Below are 17,927 nucleotides of genomic sequence, written 5' to 3'. Positions count from 1 at the left end.
GAAAACCAAAAACACCATTCATGAAAGAAATAACTGATGAGCTAGAGTTCATTAAAATTAAAACTTCTGTTCTGCCAAGAAAATGAAAATATTGGCAAAGGACTGATAAAGGACCATTATCCAAAATATACAAAGAACCCTTAAAACACAACAATAAGAAAACAACCAGCCCAATTTTAAAATGTGCTACAGACCTTAACAGACACTTCACCAAAGAAAATATACTAAAAGGAAATAAGGCTATGAGAAGATGCTCCACATCATTCATCACCAGGAAAATGTAAATTTAAACAATGATGAGATACCACTAGACATTAGTGGAATGGCCAAACTATGGAATGCTAAGAACACCCAATGCTGGCAAGGATGTAGAGCAATAGGAATTCCCATTCATTCCTGGTGGGAATTCAAAGTGGTAGAGCTACTTTGGAAGACAGTTTGACAGTTTCTTTCAAAACTAAACATATTTTTACCATACGATCCATCAATCACACTCCTTGGTATTTACCCAAAGGAGCTGAAAATTTATGTCAGCACAAAAACTTGCATACAGATGTTTATAGCAGCTGTACTCATATTTTTCAAAATTTGGTTGCAACCAAGATGTCCTTCAGTAGGTGAATGGATAAATAAGCTGTGGCACATCTAGACAATGTAATATTATTCATCCCTAAAAAAAAAATGAGTTATCAAATCATGAAAAGACATGGGGGAACATTATACACATATTACTGAGTAGAGGAAGCCCAATCTGAAAAGTCTACATATTGCATGATTCCAACTATGTGACATTCTGGAGAAGGCAAAACTATAGGAACAGTAAAAAGATCAGTGATTGCCAGGGGCTGGGGGAGGGATAAGAAGATAGAGTACAAAGGATTTTCAGGGCAGTGAAAATTCTCTGTGATTCCATAAAGATGGATACAAGGTCTCATACATTTGTCCAACACCAGAGAATATACAGCACCAAGAGTAAGCCCCAGTGCAAACTATGGGTTTGAACAACTACGATTTAGCTGTGTAGGTTCATCAAATGTATGTTTTAACAAATGTATGGCTCTGGTGGGGGATGTTGATAATGGGAGAGAGGCTGTGTGTGTGCAAGCAGAGGTATATGGGAAATCTCTGTGTCTTACTCTTCATTTTCCTGTGAGACTAAAGATAATCTTAAAACATCTTAAATTATACCATCCACATTCTTTGATCACTGGAAATTAATAACAAAATACAGCAACAAAAACAGCAACAAAACACTCATCCTAATAACTGTTGGGTTACTAGGAAACAAAAATAGAGATTAGGGGTGCTCTACAAGCAAATAAGAACTGAGCGAACAACATGTAAAACCAGTGTAATGTAGCTAGTACAGTACTTGGAGGAAAATTTATAGCTTAAAATGCATTTACTAGGGGGAAAGTTCAAAATCAATAAACTAAACATTCAAAACAGGAAGATAGAAAAAAAACACAATATAAAACCCCCAAAAGGAGAAATAAATGGAACTGAAAAGAATTTGATCAATAAAATAAAAACTTTTCTTCGAAAATCTCTATAAAATAAACCAGTAGAAAGTGACTGAAAAACATTAAAAATGAGAAAGGAAAGATAACAGAAGAAAAATTTTTAATCAAATGGGATTGAACGACTTTATACCAACAGTTTAGAATCTAGATGAAATGGACAAGTCTCTAGGAAAGCATAAATTATTAAATCTACTGAAAGAGAAGTAGAAAATCTGAAAAAATTAACCAGAGAAAAATAGAAAGGATTATCAAAAACCTACCCCTACAAAAGGCACCAAATCCAAATGGGATTATGAATGAGGTCAAGAAAGACTTTAACTCTTTGGAACATGAAAAGGGAACATTTCCCAAATCATTCTATAGTTGAACATTAGGATGTTGATTAATATGTTAATATTAATTAATTATAGACTAATCTATATTAATAGGTTTAGGGAATAAATTAAATAGATTCCTAAATCCCATTTGGTTAAACATTTTCCTAAATTTAAAAAAAAAGTCTAATCCTAGTAAACTTAGGAGTAGAAGAAAACTTTCTTGATAAAGCTTATCTACTTGAAATTACAGCAAGCATCATACTTGGAAAAAAATTCCCTTACTCTTCAGAACGTGACAAGAATGCTTGCTTTTGCTAGTATTATTTATCATTGTTTTGGAAAACCTAGCAAATAAATCGATAAAAAGAAATGTGATGTTAAGAATTCGTGGGAAGAAAAGATAAAGTATAAATATTTAGCGGGGAATGGGAGCGGGGAGAACCCATCATTATTTTCAAAGGCTATGACTGCCACACCTAAGATAATCAATGGATAATCAATGGTTAATCAAATATTAAAAGCAAACTTGTGTAAGGTAGCCCAGCACAAGTTAAATGTGTGATTTTTCTTTATTTCCTATATATCAATTATGGAAACATCTATTACTAATGCTCAGAAAACCTACAAAATAGCTAGGAATAAGTCTAACAAAACATGCATGAAATCTACACGAAGAAAACATGTTCCTGGATGGAAAAGCTCACTGCAAAGATTTCAACTCTAGCTAATGTGTAAATTCAACACAATCCTGAACAAAATTCTAGTGGAATTTCATTGAGGAAGTTTGGTGAGCTGATTATAAAGTTTCTGAGTAAGAAGAAAGTACAAGAACAGCTAACAAAACTTAAAAAATATTTCAAATGTACACTAGACTACAGTAATTTAAAACTGTGTGGTTAGTGTGGAAATAGAAACATAGCTCAATGGGATGGAACAGAACCAGTCCCATCTACACGTGGAGGGTTTTTTAATGGGATAAAAGTGGCTTTTTCATCCAGTGAGAAAGGCTGCTCTACTCAGTTAGCAGTGGTACAAAGATCTAAGCGTGGAAAACCGTATCGATACTTAAGTAAAATATAGGAAAATATGCTCTAATCCAGCAGGCAGACAAGAACTAGCAGGAGACAAGGAGAAGTTGGAAACTGGAAGGAACTGAAATGGTAGCGCAAGGCCTGAAGGTAGTGGGAAGAATGGGCTCAAGGACCATGGCCAGGTGGGTTGGAAGCGAGCAAAGGAAGAAAGAGGAGGTGAAAACACGAAGATCTGGGGATGGGGAAAAGACTTTTTTTTTTTAAGTTTATTTATTTTTTAGTAATCTCTACTCCCATTGTGGGGCTTGAATTAACAACCCTGAGATCAAGAGTTGCCTGCTCTTCTGACTGAGTCAGCCAGGTGCCCCAGAAAAAACGTTTTTGAGGGAATTTGTGATCTGTTCCATAAAGCAGAAGACAAGATTGTACGCTGACGGTATCAGAGAGAAGGGATCGGTGGAGACAGAGCCCCACCCCTTGACCCCTTGGCTTTCAGTGTTAGTGTGTGAAACGATTATCTGACAAACAAGCTGCATGAAATAAAACAACTATTTATGCATATTACCTTTTTTTAAAGATCTTATTTATTTCTTTGATCAAGAGAGAGAGACAGCAAGAGAGGTAACACAAGCAGGGGGAGTGGGAGAGGGAGAAGCAGGCTCCCCCCTGGAACAGGGAGCCCGATGTGGAGCTCAATCCCAGGACCCTCTTACCACGATCTGAGCCAAAGGCAGATGCCTAATGACTAAGCCACACAAGTGCCCCCTGCATATTACCTTTTAAAGGCAATAATAAGAAGGTCTTAATAAGAGCACATTGTGGGTTTAAACAAGTAATTAGTCAATGAATCAGCAGAATTCTTTCCCCTGCAAAAAGTTATCTACCATGGCCTTTGGATTCAACACTTAGAAGGTTTTGGACAATTCCATGGGGTTCTGCCCATTGCCACATTAGGCCCATGCGAGACAAGAGGACCAGTGTTAAGCCGAGCAGCCATGCTTGCTCTGAGCCGGTTTTAACTCAGTTTTGAGAGAGACTGGGTCCTTCCCTTGCCCCAGTATTGAAAGCTTTTCCTGTATCTGGGATATAATTGCAGTTGAAGCTCTTTTGATGTATACTGGGTCCAGAACACCGTGGGCGTAACTAGGATATAAATACAGCATTGCATAACTTTGGTCTCGTTGTGCACAGAGGCCTGACTTTAAAATGACTGCCCAGACAAGTGGGAGTCCTTGGAAAATAAATATCCTTACTCTATTAGTTTTTAAATAAATAGTGAAAGTATGTAGAGATCTTTCTTTTCCCAGAAAACAAAATAAGCCTTTGGGAGGAAAAATCAATATTAAAACCTCATCCCTGCTGTCTAATTACTCAGTAGTGAAATAACAGTAGACAGAGATTTCATTCATTTTGAAAAAGTAAAATTGTACTTTGGGGAAAAATATTACCTTAGGACACTAGTGCCAGAATAGAAACCATTAAAGTAATCTGGCCTCAAGAATGATTCCATGTGAAAAAATGCTATGAATACAGAGAGTTGAACTTAAAAAGATTAAGCCTCCTAAATGGATTCTTTTAATTCATACCAGGAAATTAAATGGAAACAATCCTAGGCTTGAGTCCTGGAACACATCTTAAAATTATTTGGATTGGAGAAAGAGGCGCGCAGGGCCATAAAAAATGGCCAGTTGGAAACTTCAATGAGTTTGCTTCCAAGTTTCTCATGTGAACTAACTCAGAAGTCATCTTGACCTTTAAGCTTTAACATTTTCCCTTTATGGGGATTGGTGGGACCCTCGGCCCCAACAGCCTAACAATGGTCCTCTTGGGCCCCCTACCCTGCTGGAATTGTCTGTGGATGGGAAAGAAAAGGGGGAGAAAGAGACAGAAGAATCAGACGGGGAAACAGGGGCAGGAGTGGGGCAAGGGGCAGGACACGGGGAGCTTGGAGAAAAGGCCCCCTTGCGTTAACATGTGAACCTATCTAGGGTTTTCTCATGTTGTTCTGAGTCTCAGAACCAATTCTGACATCCAACAAAGGACTAAACTGTAGCATAAAAATCTCTCCTCCAGGAGACAACTGTTCATTTCGAGGACTCCATCTGCGCCGGTGCCCTGCCCAGGACTTCATATGTACCGGGAATTCCACACTGCTTGTTGCATGGGGTAACTAACACCTGTTCACCGGTGGCAGAGTTTTTGCGGACCCTAGGGGGGCTGTGCAAGCTCTCGGCCGGCAGCCACATCAGAATCCCACCTGAAGGAGGTCGCCTCTGCCCCCTCCACCTCACACAGTTTAAGCCTGACCTTTCTGGATCAAAGTCACCGACAGCTGGGGATTCATGCCTGTGAACTTGCTTCAAAGTCAGATGCTTCTCCTTGTTGTCCAGAAACTCCTGCTCCAGCAGTTCAAGATGTCCCTGCAGTTTCTCCAGCACCTGTAGCAGCAAAGTCACTGGAATCACACACATGGAAGCCTCTGCATGTAGTTGGTTTCCCCCCAGATACAAGGAGGGTATACTCCACGCTAGTTTCAAAACAAAGCCACCATCCTTCTCCTGGCAATTTTTTTGTTTCAGACTCTGACATCTAAAATACAGACAACCCAGAGTCATCTCTGTGTTTACAACACCCTCCTGGTACACAGTTTTTTCAGTACACTGACCTGATTTCTCTCCCAGAGCCTACCCAGGAAGCTCTAAACTTCCATAATAGGATAGCAGTAATCATGTGCTTTTGCAGAATGATTTGTAGCTTACAGAGCACTTTCCCATGCATTGTCTTACTTAAGCCACACATCCTTGTTGTAAATGTTGCCAAATAGATGTTGTTATCTCAGATGTATATGGGAGGAAATTGAGCTCTAGGAAGTATGTCCAAAGCCACACACATCTTAAAAGCAACTAATGTTAGAGGACCCGAGTTTGACTCTATGGCCCTTGGACAGTGAGATGCGGAAGGAACGTGAGGAAGTTTAGCTAGAGCTTCAAATGGGTCTTCGAGACGCCCACACACGCAGCCCCGTGCAGATGAGTACTTAAACCGTGCAGATTAAGGTCTGGTCTTGAAGTGTGCGGCCCCAGTAGCTAAACATTCCCTGAGAACTACCTGTGTGGGGCCCTGGGCCAAAAGTATGAGGGATGCACAATTCTATCAGGCACAACACGCCCTGGTCTCAGGGGGTTTATTCTAGTTGGAAAAAGAGACTGGATTCAAGGGTTTTGCCTTGACTCAGGAGAAGTGAGATCTAAGTCAGGCTTAAAGAATGCTCAGGAGGGCCTGACCAGGCAGCATTCGTGAACGTGGAAAGGAAAGGATGACTGGAGAGATGTTGCACATAGCACAGTTGGGTTACAGGATCAGATACCCTGGGGTTCAATTTCAGTCTCGTTACCTAATAATTGTATTATTTTAGTCAACTTGAACTCTAAACTTCAGTTTTCTCATCTGAGATAATAATAGCCCTCACCTCATATAGTGAAAATTACATGAGTTAATGCTGAGTGCCAGGATCATCACCACCAGGATTAATTCTGATTATTAAAAATGAATAAACAAAAAAAAATGAATAAACAAGTTTGGAAACATGCTGGTCAAAGGGCATACAAAATGGCAGGTGTAGTAGATGTTTTACATGTCCTCTGCCCAGACTCATCCTCCATCTCTCTCTGTGCCCCAACCAGGAGGTTCACCTTCAGTGGGCTACATCAGCGAGCTCCCTTGTCCCGGCACTGGTTCCAGCCAATGCAAGGCAAAAGGAGAAGAGAGAAATGAAGACGGATGACTTAGGGGTTTTTTTATCCCTGCTGTCCTCCTGCTTCTACCAGCTACTCCTACTGCTATAACTGTTCTCCCTAGGCCCCCAGATCTGCTGTTCCTTCTATGAGATGCTTTCTGTCCCTTATTGGTTTCCCCTTGCCCACACCATTGTAAAATGATGCCTTATTAAATTCTCCTCAGTTGTTCCGCTGGAGTAAACTGTCAAGGTCCCTGCCAGGACCCTAATGGATACTGCAGATCTCACAGATAATGCTCAGGTTTCGAGCTTGGGAGGCAGAAAGAATGCAACACCCCTGACTTAAAATGAGGAATCTGAAAAGGCTGACAGATTTGAATGAAGCTGTCGATGTTGGACAAGTAGGATTTTCAGCAAGAGCGGGAGAGCCAAGTGAAGATAAGCACAAACATTTGGCGCTGGAGATAAGAAGTTAGGACCTGTAACTTAGGAATTGGTAGATGGTAAGGGCAGTGAAAACCATGAGAAGGAATTAGGCGTTCAAAGGAAAGGGAAAAGAGAGAAAGACAATCACAAGCTATAATTTAAGATCTTGGGATTTAAATTGTATTATGTCACAGACGAAGGCAGAGCACGGTTGTCTAGCCATAAATGTACCTCCTTTAATTCTCATAGCAACTCTGAAATGGGAAGACACACTGCACGATTGAGATCTTACAACTAGTACTTAGAACTAGAATGCTCCAACATCCAAGTGCTTTCAATTCTGTTGTGCTGCTCATGCTGAGGTTGGTTTTATTTTTTAATTTGACAGAGAGAGGGAGCACAAGCAGGGAGAGTGGGAGAGGGAGAAGCAGACTCCCCACTGAGCAGGGAGCTTGACACAGAACTCCATCCCAGAACCCAGGGAAGGGAGCTGAAGGCAGATGCTTAACAACTGAGCCACCCAGGCACCCCTTTTCATTTTTAGATCTTTTTTTCCCCTGAGGTTAGTTTTAGCCCTGATGTCTAGGGCTTTGACTCCCTCTTCTTTTACCTGCCCCTGTTTGCTGATTCTTTCCTTGGACTTCTTTATGGCTTACTTTATATGTTGCCTGGGCAATTTCATAGCTTCAGCCAACAGCTATACCCAAATTTACATTTCTTCCCAAACACTGAGGCCTTCGAGGCCCAGTACCATTGGTCTAATTGCCTATTAGATCTCTCCAATTGGATGTCCTGTAAGAACCTCAAAATGAACTTGGTGCCTTGCTTCCTGCTCACCTCCCACACCCACTAGGAACTGGATCTTCTATTTTTAGTCCTCACCTTGGTTGCCCAAGCTAGAAATCTGAAATTCATCCAAGCCTCCTCCCTTCCTTTATTTACCCCCCTCTTAATCAGCCACCACTTGGTTAAACTCTTAGATGTGTTCCCCTCTCCATCCTCATTGCCAGTTTTGGTTCAGGGCCTCATAATTTGTTGCTTGGAGTATGGCTTCCTGGCTACAGACTTGCCCCCTGGGTGCTTGCCATTTCTTGGCTTTCAGTCCCCCCATCACTCAACCTCAAGGTAAAATCTAAGCTCCTTAGCAAGGGTTAAAGGTCTTTCATAATGAAGTCCTTAACACCCTCTCTAGTTTCCTCCCTTTCTCTTCACCACATGAACTCCGAGCTCCACCTGGTCAATTACAGTGCCATACAGCTCCTCAAACTGTCAGCACTCTCGGCTCCTGTGCCATTGCACGGCTGGTTCCTTTTCTTGGAACGGCCTCTTGCCCCTACTTTGCCAATCTCATACATATGCATCCTAAAGTGTCAAGATCAGAGGTTGGTCCCTTCCAGGGAGCCTTCCCAAGTGCTCTCCAATTGGCAAGGGTGAGCCTCTTCTAGTTGCCCTCAGCACCATATGTAACAGTTCTCAAGCTTCATGTTGCTTCTCTGTTTATCAACCTGTTGTTTCTAGGAGACTGTAAGCCACTTGAAACTGTTTCTTCATCTCCAGATCCCTAGTGCCTGGTACAGAGTCTGGGACATAGGAAGTACACAGTAAGTGTTTGTTGAATGAATGAGTGAGTGAATGAGTTATTTAATTAATATGAAAAACAAATGAGTAATGCACTGTTGCACTGCGTCTCTTAACATTTGGGTCTTCCTGGGTTTTGTCTATGCTGTCTGGTTTCTACTGCACAGCCTATTCTGAGCTTTGTGGTCCTTCACTTCAGGAGTTCTGACCACCTGCCTTCTGATCACCTGTTGTTGACCTAATGGCCTGAACAGCAACTTTGACTCTGCACATTTCTGGCTCTAGCAATCTCAGCTTTTTGCCCCATTGCCGTGCTCCACCCCCATGTCCCACAACCCTGGCACTGATGAACAAGGCTGTGTGGTTACAATAGAAATCAGTGATTTGATTAAATGCAACAAGCAAGGATGTGACAGTCACGGACTTTGATCTGAAAAGCATAGATTTAAGATCAGTTTCAAGTTTTCAAAGTTTTTATATATTGAGTTGTCAGATACTGGGAAATTTTATAACCTGTATCCTCCAGAACCCAACAACTCTGGATGGGCTTGCCCTTTATAATAACTCACATGTTACTCTCTTAAGCCTATCATGGTCTCAGATTTATTGTGGGGTGACTGCTAAGGAATAACAGCCATAGGTAACAGATTCCCTTGACAATGAGAGAGGGCTAAATGCATACAGAAATAGAATTCTAAGCTCTTTTAGCCCCTGTAACACAAAGCCCCCAAGCCTCAAATAATCAATGAGATCCTCAGCCTCAGTCTATTGGGAGGCAGGGTGGGGGGATGGGAAGATGGGGAAAGTGGAAATAGGGTAAATTAAATGCTAACAACATTTCCTATTAGTTACCAAATATATTAAGCTTGAAATATGTTATTAAAGATCTTAATGCAATTCGACTCATCATTAATAATTAAGGGCAAAATATATGTAAGACACAAGGCCAGGCCTCTGGAGGTCACTGTCCTTTATCTTCAGCAGAGTTTTTCACCAGAACATTTCCACTCCCACCAATGTAGAGGAAACATGGTGCTATAAAATCATTTGTATTTACCCATGTCAAATTCCCTAACAGAGATGTTTAAAACTGGATAAAATTTATTACCAGACTCTTGTCTTGCAAAAGATAGGGAGAGTCCTGCACTATGCTTTTGGAAAACTCTTGTACCTGCAGGGAAAAAATGCAATATTTCATTAATGGCATGATATCTTACATCTGAATTTGGTCACTTCTATCCATCATAGTAAGCTTTAAAAATATTACTTTAGTCTTCAGTTGATCAGTCTGTTCTTTTAACTTCTGGCACATCTGTTTCCCTTGGGTTATCTTCTGAAATATGTAAGAAGAACTTGGGGAAAGGTCTTTCTGAGTGATTGATGACACCTTAAAGAGACTCATCTCAGATTCTATTCCTGTATAAGAAAGAATAAGTTTTGGCTTCCATTCATCTCAACTTGACTACAGACTTACTAAGTACTAAAAACAGAAGTCTGTGGCAACCATCACCATTTGTTATTTAAAAAGAGGTTTCTGCTTTGGTGAGTGCTGTGAAGTGTGTAAACCTGGTGATTCACAGAACTGTACCCCTGGGGATAAAAATATATGTTTATAAAAAATTAAAAATTAAAAAAAAATGTATATCTAAATCATAAAGGTTTAAAAATGTTTGTACCTGAGATGCCTGAGTGGTTCAGTCGGTTAAGCATCCAACTCTTGATTTCTGCTCAGGTCATGGTCTCAGGGTCATGAAATCCAGCCCCACATCAGAGTCCAGGCTGGGTGTGGAGCCTGCATAAGATTGTCCCTCTCCCTCTCCCTCTGCCCCTCCCCATCTCCTCATTATCCTCTCTCTCTCTCTAAAAAAAATAAAAAATCAAATCAAATATTAGTACCTGTGAGATGTTCTTGGTGAATATGTATTGTGGGCTCCATCTGTACAATTAGAGTATAAGAAAACATTATTTAGGGATGCCTAGGTGGCTCAGTCATTCAGTGTCTGCCTTTAGCTCGGATCATGATCCCAGCGTCTGGGATCGAACCCCATATTGGGCTCCCTGCTCAGAGGGAAGCCTGCTTCTCCCTCTCCCACTCTCCTTGCTTATATCCCTCTCTCACTGTCTCTGTCAAATAAATACATAAAATCTTAAAAAAAAAAAGAAAAGAAAACATTATTTATTGTTAATACCATTATTCAAAAAGATCCAAAATGTTGTGGTCATCACGGAGACAGCCCAGAGTTGTGTCAAGACATGCGTCTCTGATGCCAAGGTTGAATTCCACTCTGACACTTATCTGCTGGGTGACTCAAGACAATTACTTCATCACTGTGAACCTCAAATTCCTCAGCAATAAGATGAGGATAGAAATAGAACCTACCTCCTAGGGTTGTTATGCTGATGAAATGTTAGATATTACCATAAGATCTGGCATGTGGTTAAGCATTCATGACATATCAGCTGTTACTACTACCAGGTTCGATACTATTACAGGGAATACTGAAACATTTCTCCCAAAACTGGACCATAAGCTCCATGAGGGCAGGGGCCATCATTGGTCTTCTCACCAGCGCTGTGGCTTGTGCTCTCACTAAAACTATGCCCACAGTAGACACACTCTAGAGAATAATATAAAATCATACGTGTTAAGTTCCAAAATGTGAGTCAAGATAAGTGATTACTCACCACAGACTAACAGGACAGGAGCTTAAATTTCAGGGTGACTCACCTTGAGGGTCTTCCCACTGTTCTCAACACATAAAGCTCAGAAACATGCCCGTCCCCAAGCACTCAATGGCGGTGGTCAAACTAGACTTTGGTTATGACGAATATCTCAGTTGTATGATGGATAGTCTATTCTCCCGCCTTAATCGACAGGACTAGAGAAAATCAGACACCTGACTTTAGACTGCCACTGACCAGAGAGAGGTGAGCCTAATAGCCATTCTGTTCCTACTAACCTCAGGGCACTGAGGACTGTGCCTTCTCCCCCCAGGGGTGTTTTCCTGCAAGCCAAATGAGAACCCCTGAGATTTGCCAATGTCAGACACAGAGATGCACAACAGTCAAGGCCAGGAGGGCTGCTGGCTTCAGGTGTGGGCCAGGGGGGCAGCAGGGGGAGTTCTGCTCAAGTTTCCAAGAACGTTCAGATGAAAAGAAGGAAGCTGAAGCATGAAGGGGTGAAAATGGAAACAGGTAGAAGGTGTTCAGTCCAGAGTGCCCTTCATACAAAGTTTAAGGGAAAGATCATACTGTCCTGGTAAAGTGCCAGAGAACTAAAATGTTTACTTTGATCATTGATGTGAATTTACCTAACTACTGAACCTCAAGTAATCAATTAGGTCTCAAGCCTCAATGTGTTGAGAAGTTGGATAGGGGATGGGAAGAAGAGGAAAGGGGAAATAGTATAATTAAACATTAATAAAATTCGGTCTATGGGGGCATCTGGCTGGCTCAGTCAGTAGGGCATAAGACTCTTGATCCTGGGGTGGTGAGTTCAAGCCCCATGTTGGGTGTAGAGATTACTTAAAAAAATAAATAAAATCCCAATGTAAGCATTAAAAAAATTGCTACTAAATTGTTGCCAATATAGGAAGCCTGGAATGTTATTAAAGATCTAAATATGATTTGATTTAGCATTAATAACCAAAGCTGTGATATATGGAAGGCAGAAGGCCAGACCCTTGGGAGAATCAGGCAATAGAAAGATGAAGACAAGGTTGTTGCCCTCCAGAGTACTCAAGTCTAGTAGGAGAAACGGAGAAATATCTAGGATATTTCCAAATTATCATGACCCAAAGCAGGCTGACATAAATGCTCTGCCAGAAACCTAAACATCCGAGGATGTGAAGGAGTGACTGGGTAGGAAGGAGGGTCAGAAAGTCCCACGGCCAATGGGGAACTGAAGGAGGCCATGAAAAAGCAACAGTCTTTGATAAACAGAGATGGGATGTTCCATTTAGGGCAGGAGTTCTGAGGGCACGAGCATGTGGGCCAGAGAGTTTGGGGACCAGCAAGCCCCCCATGACTCCTGGGGGATGAGAGCAATGTTTATAAGGATAGGATGGAGCCCCCACTAAAAATGGGGAAACTCAAATTCCAGATCAAAGAATTTGGAGTTTATTCTATGATGTGTTGTTCTTCTAGCCCCTGATTCTTCCAAGAAAGACACCCGCTGAGCTTCTGACAGGTCAGTTCCATGTTCCTCACAAAGACCCACACTGATATGGGTGAGCAATGGCCCTGATCTTGCATTTCCTGGAGACCACTTTCACTTACCTCTATCTGTTGTGAAGGTTCAGCAGTTTTCCTTTTCTGCCCATGTCTTTCAATACAGTTTGACCTAGACATGCTTTCTAAAATATCTTGCACAATAGCTGACTTATCTCTCAATTTAGGAGAAAAGTTGGCTTGTTTATCTGTTGTAAGTGGTTTATTAATTGTTTTATTTTTAGGGCTTTTCCCTTTGGGAACAACCTTAGGGAAATCAGATAACTGGTAATGAGCCAGACCAGGGCCATGTTTGAACCCACTGCCTGAAACTGCTTTGCCAGTCTGCAGTTTCTGGAGTGGCTGCCCTTGGCAACTTTTTGGTTTATCATGTGGACTCTTGATTTTAGTTAGAAAATGTGAAGTTTCTTGATGGCTGCTCTCTCCAGCAGCCTCTAAATCAGAGGCATATTCTTCTCTCACAGTTAGAGAACAACAAGGCATTTTGCTGTGTTCACCACCCTTTCGGGGGCTCAGTTGGTCTGTGAGTTCTGGGGTTTGTTCTTTTGGCCAAGAATTCTTAACATGGTGCAAAATAATATTTTTAATAAGAACTTCATCAGAACTGTCAGCATTAGAAATCTCTGGGAGAGTTTCACAATTAATGTCTTGACCTTTTAAGAATTCCTCATTGGAAAGATGATGGAGTAAAATATGAGAAATGTTTGACTTTGAAGGGACTCTTTCATTAGCTCGAATATCAAGATTTGTGGTGGATTGTTTCTTTTTATCATAGCTTTTGTTGATAACAGTTTTAGTCATTTTACCCAGAGTCATGGCCATGTCTGCATGTCTGCAAGTCTCTTTATATGTAGCCTTTTCTTGAAGGTCATCTACTGTTAGAAGAATTTGATTTGTAACATCAAGGACATCATTTTTTGAGGTAAAATTATAATCATTGTATATCTTAATTTGGGAGAAATCCCTATCATAAGGCAAATCTTTCTGTTTCTTAGAAGTTGTATCTTCTGAGAAATGGGCTTTGTCCATGTATGTGCGGCCTGGCCTTCTTTTTCCCTTGCCTATTCTTGAGGTTCTTAATTATAACAGTAGATCTTCTGGTTTTCATTGATTGTCTTCATTGCGTGTCCTATTCTGTGCAAAATGAGAAGAACCTCATTGTTAAATATATTGGAATAATGTATGAAACTATGTTTATATTGCTGTTGATGCCAGAACAAAACAGATGCTTTTCATTTAACAAACATAAGGCAAAATGCTCAGCCAAGTGGTATATAAACAAGGAATAAAGAAAAAAAAAAGTTGGGAGGAGGCTTTACATTTTTTTATTCATTAAATTTTGAGGGAGAATTTGGTCTCTAGTTAATGACCAAATATTTATCAATCTCTCCTTGGAAATGCTGTTTGGAATTTATTCTCCCAAAATAGGAGCTTAGGCTTCAAGTGAAGAATTGCCATGCTAAATGCCAGGGCTGTCACTTGTCTACACATCTCTGACAGGCCTCCACATTGTATGTTCCTGAAAGCTGGCTCAGCTCAAACACAGCCACCAGCCTTCTCTGTGCTGGGGCTTTTTCTTCTGTCCCTCCAGACATTCTGGCTCCCTTCTGATTTTCTCTTGTATGTTAAAGAAAGGCAGAGAAGTACTAATAGAAATATGACCAAGGAACAAAAAGTCCTTTTGAACATCTGGAGGCCAGTCTGCCCCCAAGCATCCCTTTTCTGATTAAAACCCAGGCAGAAGTGAGTCAGGGAGGCTACCTTGCTCTGAGCAGTCCTGACTTGTTGCCACAGCCTGGTGGTAGCAGTGTATCTTAGGGATACTCTTGAATATGGTCAGAGCAAAACCATCTGCCATTTGGTATCAGTCTTTCTTTCTTCTCAAACAAAATTGAAAACACCCATTTAGATATAGCCTCTCGATTTGCGAACTTTTGGAACAACTCCTTAGAATCAGTAAGATTTCTTCCAGTTTTAGGTGGAGTAACTGAGGCTCTGAGTCAATTAGGGGGCCTACCACCACCGGCTGCCTCCCCTGCCCATATAATGACAGGTTTGGATGAGTGGATCTCTGAAGCTGTCTCTCCCTCTAATTTTTTATGAGTTTGTGAACCGGTGGTTTCTTAGATAACCTGAAAATCTAAAATTATATGTTTGACCAAAAAATGCGCCAAGGAAAAGGAGTACAAACTAAATGTGGTAAAGATGTCTACAGAACATTGTTCAAAATCTTAATTTGTAGATATGTGTCAATGTTAGAGAACTCAAATCAAACATATTTTGTTTAAAGTGAGAGGGGAGAGAGTTGGGGAAAGGAGGGGAAGAGGAAGGAGAAGAGGGGACGGAAAGAATAGGGAGAGTGGGAGGATCGGAGAAGAAGAAGAAATACTGCAGAATTATTTTACATTATTTAGTGCCTAATATTCGTTGTAAAGTGAGGTGTATCTTCACGAACGAATTGTAGGCTATTCCAACCCAAACTGAAGAACAAGGGAAAATGCTTCCCAGGAAAGTCAAAGGCACAGTGGGAAAGCAAGAATTGAGAGCCCTTGATGTGAATTCCAGCTTCTCTACTCATTAGCTATATGCCATCGGGCAAGTTACTGAATTTTTCTGAGCCTTAGTTTCCTCTTCTGAAAACTCAGAATAATACCTAGTTCACGGGATTGCTAGAAGAATGTGATAATGCATGTAAAGCTCTTGGCATAGTGTTTGGCATAGAGTGAGCATTCAATAAGTGGTAGTTTAAAAATCAAAAAAAACAGTGTCAGTGTTGAAATACTGAAGAATGCCCAGAGATGGAAGGCTGGGTTACTCTATTTGTGGGGATAGAAATAGCCTACCTGAGATATGATCTCTATCAGAGTTTTTAACTATTTTAAAAATCGACCTGTAAATGAATATGCTGTTTGATAGCGAAAACAATCACTAAATAAATTTAAATAGAATATGTCTAAGACATCCAAAAGACCAACAGGTAGATGAAAAGATATTCAACATCACTCATCATCAGGGAAATGCAAATAAAAATCACAATGAGATATCTATCTAACACCTATTAGAACGGCTATCTCCAAGAAGAAACCAACAAATGGTGGCGAGGATGTGCAGAAAAGAGAACCTGTGTAACACTGCTGGTGGGAATGTGAATTGGTTCAGCCATTATGGAAAACAATATGGGGGGTTCTTCAAAAAAAATTAAAAATAGATCTAGCATATGATCCAGCAATTCTACTTCTGGATTTATACATTAAAAAAATGAAAAGAGAATGCCAAAGAGATACATGCACTTCCATGTTTATTGCAGCATTATTCACTCTAGCCAAGAAATGGAAAAAACCTAAGTGCCCATTAGCAAATGAGTGGATAAAGAAAATGAGGAAGAAGGACATCCTTCCATTTGCAACAACATCAATGGACCTTGAGCACATTATACTAAGTGAAATAAGTCAATCAGAGAGACAAATACTGAACAATATCACTTAGATGAAGAATCTATAAGTGTCAAACTTCTAAATACAGAGAGTAAAATGGTGGTTACTAGGGGATGGGGGGGTGGAGAGGACAGATGTTGTTTAAGGGTATAAATTTTCAATGAATAATAAATGGGTGCTAGAGCGCTAATGCACAGCACAGTAAATATAGACAACAATATTGAATTATAATCATAAAACTTGCTAAGAGACTAGAACTTAATTATTCCAACCACTAGAAAGAAATAATAATTATGTAATATGATAGAGGTACTAATTATCACTGGAAGGGACAGTCATATTACAATATATAAATGTATCAAATTAACATGTATACATTTTTAAATTACACATACTATGTGTTAAATATACCTCAATAAAAAGCCTGCTTTCTGAGAGAAAAATGAATATCTTCAAGTGCCTACAGAGAAAAGAGAAAAAGACGCATTCCAGTTTTGCAGGACTTTTAGTGGCCCTAGTTACAGCCCCAAACTCATCCTCACACCTTCTTTGTTCTTGAGATGCTCTTTGTTGACCTGTAAGCCCTTTTTGCTAAGGAAGAAAAGACCCTTTGTTAGCCGGATCATCCACTTAAACTGATAATATTTCATTTTTGCTAAGAAAAAGAAAGAGAGAGACTACCAACGTAAGCCAGAAGTCTGAGAAACTCTCTCATCAGATGTGGGAAAACAGCTTCTCTTGTTATTATCGTTATTGGGGTGTGTGTGTGTGTGTGTGTGTGTGTGTGTACAAAATATCCAGTGGATTTTGTCTGTAAAAGGACAATTTACGGGCGCCTGGGTGGCTCAGTGGGTTAAGCCGCTACCTTCGGCTCAGGTCATGATCTCAGGGTCCGGGGATCAAGTCCCGCATCGGGCTCTCTGCTCAGCAGGGAGCCTGCTTCCCTCTCTCTCTCTCTGCCTGCCTCTCCATCTACTTGTGATTTCTCTCTGTCAAATAAATAAATAAAATCTTTGAAAAAAATAAAAAATAAAAAATAAAAGGACAATTTACATCCTTAGCATTATAATTATAGGGCCTCTTACAGGTAGCTGGAAGGAACTGGAACATCTTCTCATGTCAAAACTCAGCTCGATCTTGGAATCCAACAGTGAATCCAAAAAGATTCTGGTCAGAACCCAACAGAACCTTTCCATAGGCCCAGTCCAATTTACTGAGCTCAGGTGAACATATTTAGGGCCGTGACTGCTATGTGTACTGACCATTATGTGCTCAGCAATAGCTCACAAATCACCCTGAACACCGAGCAAATGAGGCTCACAGGTCCTGGTGACCCACCCCTGTGAAAACACTGCAGTCTGGGCCTTAAGTGACAGGTGCTCACCATGCTGCCATCTGTTTCCTGTGTGGTTTACTTTTTTATAAAATCTGAATTTGGTGTTGGGATGCTGACTTATGCTCACTAATTTGGCCAGTTTAAAAGAAGATAACCACGGTTGGGATGACTAGGGATCTGACGGAATCAGTTAAGAATGTTTATAGAACGGGCGCCTGGGTGGCTCAGTCATTCAGTGTCTGCCTTTGGCTCCGGTCATGATCCCAGCGTCCTGGGATCGAGCCCTGCATTGGTCTCCCTGCTCATCAGAAAGCCT

General features: G+C 40.7%; 1 protein-coding gene across 6 annotated transcripts in view; it reads right to left on the bottom strand.

The window, feature by feature from the left end:
* The window catches only part of AKNAD1 (AKNA domain containing 1), a 37,380-nt gene extending 19,930 nt beyond the window's left edge, over positions 1–17,450 (bottom strand). For 5 of the 6 annotated variants that reach the window (XM_032301534.1, XM_032301536.1, XM_032301532.1 and 2 more), the window contains exons 1-6: positions 17,361–17,450; positions 12,890–13,975; positions 10,508–10,547; positions 9,879–10,027; positions 9,720–9,782; positions 5,179–5,309 (exon numbers count right to left, since the gene is read on the bottom strand). In XM_032301534.1, the coding sequence (XP_032157425.1) occupies positions 5,179–5,309; positions 9,720–9,782; positions 9,879–10,027; positions 10,508–10,547; positions 12,890–13,870 (1,364 nt within the window). In that variant the 5' untranslated portion in view covers positions 13,871–13,975; positions 17,361–17,450. The remainder of the gene's footprint in view (positions 1–5,178; positions 5,310–9,719; positions 9,783–9,878; positions 10,028–10,507; positions 10,548–12,889; positions 13,976–17,360) is intronic. The other variant, XM_032301533.1, reaches the window with a different exon arrangement.
* Positions 17,451–17,927: the final 477 nt, after the last annotated feature.

This window comes from Mustela erminea, chromosome 10 (genome assembly GCF_009829155.1).
Source record: "Mustela erminea isolate mMusErm1 chromosome 10, mMusErm1.Pri, whole genome shotgun sequence".
NCBI classification, from domain to species: Eukaryota; Metazoa; Chordata; class Mammalia; order Carnivora; family Mustelidae; genus Mustela; species Mustela erminea.
Note: the sequence above shows the minus strand (reverse complement) of the source record. Positions and strands in the feature narration are given on the sequence as shown.